General features: G+C 42.7%; 1 protein-coding gene across 4 annotated transcripts in view; it reads right to left on the bottom strand.

Moving 5' to 3' along the window:
• Nucleotides 1–6,361, bottom strand: part of Ctl2 (Choline transporter-like 2) — a 494,927-nt gene extending 488,566 nt beyond the window's left edge. For 2 of the 4 annotated variants that reach the window (XM_075677602.1, XM_075677595.1), the window contains exon 1: nt 6,114–6,359. In XM_075677602.1, the coding sequence (XP_075533717.1) occupies nt 6,114–6,198 (85 nt within the window). In that variant the 5' untranslated portion in view covers nt 6,199–6,359. Of the gene's footprint in view, nt 1–6,113 lie in introns of all 4 variants that reach the window. The other 2 variants (XM_075677596.1, XM_075677601.1) reach the window with 2 other exon arrangements.
• Between the last annotated feature and the right edge of the window lie 882 nt (nt 6,362–7,243).

Below are 7,243 nucleotides of genomic sequence, written 5' to 3' on the forward strand. Positions count from 1 at the left end.
ACAAAAAATGCTAGAATGGAAAGCATGTATAGCACACCTGACTAAATCCAGCAGGCTAGGTGACTATTTCTCACTGCCCTGTTTCAAAGGGGATGCCAATAAATCATTTAGTAAAGCAATGAATGGGGTTAGTTGGTGGAAGTTCGCGATTGTATTCCGCTTAGTGTTACACTGATGGAAGAACTAAAGAACGAACATAAAAGAAGAAAAACTGGACGTACTCATCATCACTGGACACATCGTGCATCTGAGAGAGTGTTGGTGACATACATGGGGAACGCATTTGTCCCGCTCACTCAGTGCTTGCAAAAAATGCCGAGAACTATACGATTGCATTTCAATCACTGACCACAGTACATGAGCACCTTTCAACTACTCAAGACCGCGTCACAGCTATCGCACAGCTAAAATCAGCCCATTTATTCCCACTGCAGGATGAAGGCCTCTCCCAGTGACCAATGATCCCAGTTCTTGCACCAGTTAACCCCATGTTATGCCAGCAAATTTGTCGATTTAATCACACCACCTAATTTTTTGTGTCCTCAGCTGTGCTTCCCTTCCACTGGCACAGATTCTTTAACTCTTACCACCGGCTATCCGTCCTACGAATTACATAGCCTGTCCAACTCCCCCATTTTTTCTTCTTAATGACAGTCATGTAGAAAGCATCATAGACTTCGTGAATGATACATTAGACAAAATATACGACTGGAAAGTAAGCAATTCTTCACACATTAATTGTTTAAAAACGAAAGCATTATTTTTCAGGCCAAATCAACATCATACCATCTGTATCCCTCACTAAATCTTAAAGTTAATATTGAACTTACTTCGTATACAAAAACACTGTGTTTTGTTTCGTGCACACATGTCACAGGAACACCATACTGAATGTATTAGTGCCAAACTTCATAGAGTCTTGGGCTTATTGAGAAAGTGCCCGTTGCACATGCTACACAATGCTCTTTTCTCTCTTCCCACTCATGCTACTGTTTTTTGGTGCACTAGGAGATTGTTGAGAACATTAGAAGTTTTATGAGTGGCAACTTTAAGGCTTCTAAGGGGAGACGCTCCTCGAAACAACTTTTTTGTATTACTTGTACTAGAGGTTTCAAAATCCAGCCAATTATAGGGTGTTCCAAGCAAACTTTAAATATGTCATCACTTTTTTTGTAGCTGTTATTATAGTTTTCGAGTTATGTGATGCACAATGGCAAAATATAGTCTTTGTGGGTACTTCATGTACTTAATTTTCACAAAAAGCATTGTGCTGTAGCTTGTTTAGCTCTTCATATATAACAAAATACCAATATCTACTTAAACAGCCTGCATAATTGCTGGAACTTTGCAAAAAGGTTAGAGCATTTTAACTAATTTTTCTTGATTCCCTGAAATATAACCTCGCAACTACTGCTGGGAGATACTGCAATTTCAAATAGATATCAGCACTGTACAGATCTTCAAGAGGAGGCCAAATTTTGTTAGCATAAGACAATCATAAATGTACAAGGTTATTTTCATGTCATTGTGAAAAAAATTTGTTCAAGTGTCCTAATTTTTTTTTTCATAGTTGCACTAATTGTAGATGCTGTTTGAATAGATTGTGGCACTTGGCTGTCTACAAAGAGCTAAATAAGCTACAGCACAAAGCTCTTTGCCAAAATTTATTACACAATAAAGTGTCCACAAAATCACTATTTTGCCATTATGTAGGTCATAACTCAAGAACTCTAACAGCTAGACAGAAACTAATGACATCTTTGAAATCCGCTTGTACTGTTCTGTAAGTGGGTGGATTTTGATATCTCTAGTACAAATATTTAAAATATGTTTCTTCAAGGAGCGTTTCCCTTTAAGAGCTTTTAGATCTAATGTTATTCAAAACCAGACATATACGAAGCTTAGCTAATTTAAAACCAAATCCAAGCTCTTGCTTAACAAGGCACACCAACCACTGGTACATTCCATGACCCCGAACGAATTATGGTTTCCAGCTACTGCAATATTCCGTACTTAGCTGACTAAGCTTTACATGCTCTATTTAAAAATGGTACATTAGAAATACTGAGCTGAATGTACCGTTTAATAACATTCTTGTATATAGTACAGAAACCATGGCTGTTTGTAATGTACCTTTCCAAAATTTGCAGACGTTTATATTGTGGATGTTTATAGAACTTTGTAAACGTTAGACGTTTTTATTGAGTTTTTCATGAAATATGTAATGCGTAAACTCGTGCACTGTTGCTTGCTGCTGTCATTGTGCTTTTAAGAGGTGTTTAGGGCCAGTCAAGCTACCCAGCTTTTTCCCCACTGTCCTTACCATTTGCACACGATCTTTCATGTACTTTGATCTGGTAAAACAAATAAACTTCAAACCATAATAACGGCTAGCCCCGTTTGCCAGATCTTCGCAATCCACACCAGTGTCTTCTGTTTCTTAATGTACACGCCTGACATTTTTCGTTCCATCGTTCTTTGCGCAGTCCTGAATGCCTTGTCAACCTCGAAGCTTTTGCCCCATATGTTATCACCAGTAGAATGCAATAATTTGAGTACTTTTTTATGACAGTGGTACGATACCAGTCATGAATTGGTAATGCCTGCTGTATGCACTCTAAACCAATTTTATTTTTCTATAAATTTTGTTCTCGTGGTCAGGTTCCCCTGCAAGTAATTGGCCTAGATAAACATACTCTTGCACAAATTCTAGAGGCTCACTGCCAATCATGAGTTCTCATTCTCTTGCCAGGCTACTGAACATTACCATTTGTCTTCTGCAGGTTAATGTTCAACCCTATTCTTACACTTTGATGGTGGCTAAGGTCCTCAATCATTTGTTGCAACTCACCACCTGCATTGCTGAACAGGACAATGTCATTTGCAAAATACACATTGCTGAGATTTTAGCCATTGAATCTCGTTCCTAAACCTAAGTGCTCAACATTTCTGACGCCTGCTTTATATGTAGGTTACTTTGACACATGCTTACCCAGAACATTCAGCAATAGCACCAACGCTTCAAGTGGAAACATGCAGAGAACCAGTATTTGTCCTCTTTGCTCACTTTAATGTTCGTAAGCTTTCTTTATATACTTTAATTTCAGTTCTGTAAAATACTGCAAGAAATCAGTCAAAACTTAGCTCAGTGCAAATTTCATTAACTCAATCTGAAAATGAACTGCACATTCTGGAGTAGCCCTCCTGAACCAGCCTTCCCCTCCACATGGATGTTTTTATTGAAGTATATAAATCACTAGAATAAAACGATTACTCGCCAAGATGTTGGCAAGTGTTTGTTTTATTCCACTACGTTCGTTCCTCGCCAGATGGGTTTCCGTCAAACTCTGGATTATATTAAATCACGGTGGTAGCTGTCACATCACAAAATGCCTGGACAGATTCACACAAACTGCTAGTGCATATGTAGATCAAAAGAATCTGCTTAGAATAAAACATAAAAGGCCACAATAATTTTGAAATACAGTTCAAGATTCCTAGTAACTCTTAATTACAGGATTTTGTCAGGCACTCTTTAAAAGTGTGTCGCCTATTCTCCCACTTGTGAGGATTGTTGATGAGCGCAGTGCCTGGAGTGGGAAGGCACTGCACCCACATGCACTTTCTTGAATGTTTCTTGTAACAATGTACATGAAAATTTGATGTGAATCACCAGTAGGTACAACATAGTGAACTAGCCATAACAGTGAGTCACCCTTGCACACACTGAAATGGACGTGACAAAGGGTGGACGAGATGTTCGTCACTATCACACAGAATGTCAGACTACATTCCCAGCAGATACAAATGTTATGCCTTGTGTTTCTGGCACCAGTTGCCGAAAGAATGCCCACAACCTGGGAAGATCACATTGATGCTTGCTGCACATATGCACACTTTTCCATGTCTACTGGCTTTCCTCATATTCCTGACCCTTTGCTAGGTGACCCTGTGCGACAGATTCAAGTGATACTTTTTACATCAATCTTGCTGGAAAACTAGCCCAGCATGGTGTACATGTGACCTGGTGACATGATGTATTATCATTCGGATTTGAATTGTACAAAGCTTGTGCAACACAATAATAACGGAGACAGAAAAGGAGCACAGAAACTGCGTGGGCTGGTGCTGAAGTTCTAAGTATTTTATATGAAAAAAAAAAAAAGACTTTTACACATACAAACACATTATGACAAACGGAAAGAATCATAAGTAACCATACTGTAATATTCAAACTAAAAGCACTTGCACAGCTACCCTTAGGTTTTTTTTGCATGTTTTAGGTAAGTATGTTCTAATTGTGGTGTGCAAGCACACCTGTTATCTGCAATGTGTCTGCCGGATTTGTTCTTTACTTTTAGGTAATGCTCGCGGGCCCTCACACTGTAGCATCAGTCCGTCTAGCCTACGTACACTTGACCACAACTTTATGGAATCTTGTACACCATGTGCATTACACAATCAGTGTAACAATCAGCGTGCTTCTTTGCAATTTTTTTCTTTTATTTGGTCAGCAAAGGGCACATTTATGCTAACTTGCATGGGAGAGAAAACAACTTTGACAGCATATCTGTTAGCCATCTTAAAATTTTGTGGAATTCTGTGTATGTAGAATATGACCTGCGGTCTTCATTTATCCTTTTCCATTTTTGGCCTGCATCCTTTTTTAAGTCCTGTAAGAGTGACTCGCATACAGCAGTAATAAGAAATGAAGGAAATCCAGCAGTGCCTAGGTAGAATGCCTATTCTACCTGATTATTCAGACTTTCTGAGGTGGTGTGGCAGCAGCTTTTTACTAGAGAAGCTTTTACACATGACATTGCAATACCCCTTTTAACAAGTTTAGTATGTGCACTGTTGTAAGGCAGAAGGGTCTTCTTTATACATACACCAAAATGGTCTTTGTTGAGCATTAACGTCGTTTCTGTGTTCCTTTCTTGTCTCTGCTTTTATTGCACTGGAACAAACTACGTACAAATGAAGATGTACCAACTGCGAGAGTGCATTCTTTTAGACAGTTCACAACATATTCGGAAACATTTCTTTCCTGTTCAAAACAACAGCAGAGCCTCTAGAGACAGCTGTCATCATACTGTAATAAGATGAAACCCATTGGATAGCTTTAAAAATACCTGTGTGGAATGACATCTGCAGAACCATAATATGACAGGGGGGGGGGGGGGGGAAGCACCCATGCTCACAATTGCATCCCTGATGCTTGTCAGTATGCTGTAGATGACGGCTTCTTTAGTTAAACGATTCTGTTTTAGCATGCCACTTTTCACACGTTTCACCCTGACTACGCGCTAAGCTTTCTAAGCCTCCACCTCAACGCTCAAATATTAGCGAAGGCCGAGAGACGAAAATCCAAGTCACATAAGCAACACCGCTATGCATGTTTCCTCATAGGCAGAGCTGAGCGCAGTCTACTACTGCCGTGCTTTCTCCCAAGGATGATGAATCGCCCTGTTTAGCTATTGAGTATCCTAGACAAACTTGCACTTCAACTGAAGATCACCAGCTAAGGAACTATGCGCCTTGCAAAGCGCGGAGTCGTAACCGTGCACCGTAACCGTAACCGGCGGTCCGACGCAACGTGTGCGACGCTCCCGTCCACCTGCGGCCGCAGTGCTGAGAAGAAGCTACGCGAACAACAACAGCGTTCCCGGTGCATGAAGCAGCCTATGTACACATAACAATAAACCGGCTCAATCAACACAGCAAGTTGGGCGAGTTGGCACGTTAACATTTTTTAAGTATATATGTGCAGTGCGGCACGGACGTGCTCATTCCTTGCCCCTCGTCTGTGGACAACTAGTAGGAAGTTAACGCCGATTTCTAATATAACGCATCGCTGAAAGGTGCTGGTCAACATGCCTTTGGGCGAAAGCATACGCGAGATGGCTCCGAAACTAACATCACAGTTGCTACTGTAAGTAGAACCTGGCAGGTCGTTTAAACGCGGGCGGAATTCTTGTCGCATAACGGGAGCACGACGAGCAAGCCCGATGGAGAGCGCGGCTGTCATTCGGGCCTGCTGCGACGCGCGGAACAAAGGCGACGTCCTTGAAGACGCTTCGACCCGGCCGAACCCGACAGAACAAAAGGCTCACCGTAGTCCGCGACGTCCTGGGGTGTTGGCGTCTCCCCAACCTTGGACATCTCCAAGAGCGCGGCTTGAGGGTATCCAGCGCTCATGCCGCGTGCGTGGAGAGCGGCTTCTTTCGCCAAGCAACGGTATGACACACCACCGGGCACTACAACCTCCGCTCACTGTGCAGGCAGGCTGTGGAAGCCACAACCGCACAGGCGTCGAAGTCACAGCTGCTGTTGTAGGGCGTGGAGTCCCAGTGTTGCCAGGTCGGACAAGCGGCGTAGAAATGGTAGCCCAAATGTAGCCAAACAAAAGAAAGAGCAAAACAAATTTGTAGCCGGTATAGCCGTTTTTATTTGTATATACATTTTCACATTCGACTACGGTAATCCCTTTTTGCACAGCCTGTCGTCACAAAAAGTCCGTGACGGTCATGTCGACCCTTGACATCCACAAGAGCGACAGATGGCGACAGCATGCTTGCACACATGGGGAAAGAAAAACTTAGAATGTGCGGGCGTCTAAATCAGCGTTTTTAGAAAAGTTGGTTCTTTATTCTGTTTTTAGATCTGCGTGCGCCTGTATTAGGAGCTTGAACGCGTTCCGCAAACGTAGAACCCCGTGCAGTGATCGTGCATACGCATTTAAGTGAATGCCGTGAAGTGTGGCGCGGATTCTCGACATGCCCACGTCCAGCGCGCCGGGCTGTCGTTCGGGGTATGCTTTGGTGGCAGCAACTCCCGTGCCTCGACATTTTTTAAGGCCTTTAGTGGCTTTCCAGACCATCGGATGGTAGCCACCATACCGATGGTCTGGAAAACGCGGCGTGCGGTCTTGTGAGCTCGCCTCGCGCACACGCGCGTTCATCGTCGTCGCCGTCTTCCACAGCTAGATCCGATACCGCTCATCATGCCGAAAAAGAAAAGGCAAAGTTATACAGATCATTCAAGCAGTCGAACTCACGACCTTCGGTGGGAATCGAACCCTGGAGCCTGTGTGGAAGTAGAACCCACGACGTTTCGTCTTAAGGTGAAGTTAATTAGGGTACAGTTAACCGATATAGAGTTCATTAAGTCACTCGAACCCGGGAACTATGGTGGGAGTCAAACCCACGACCTTTGGTGTTAATTAGGGCAACGTTCATTACGC

The sequence above is a fragment of the Dermacentor variabilis genome, unplaced genomic scaffold, assembly GCF_050947875.1.
Source record: "Dermacentor variabilis isolate Ectoservices unplaced genomic scaffold, ASM5094787v1 scaffold_13, whole genome shotgun sequence".
Taxonomy (NCBI): Eukaryota; Metazoa; Arthropoda; class Arachnida; order Ixodida; family Ixodidae; genus Dermacentor; species Dermacentor variabilis.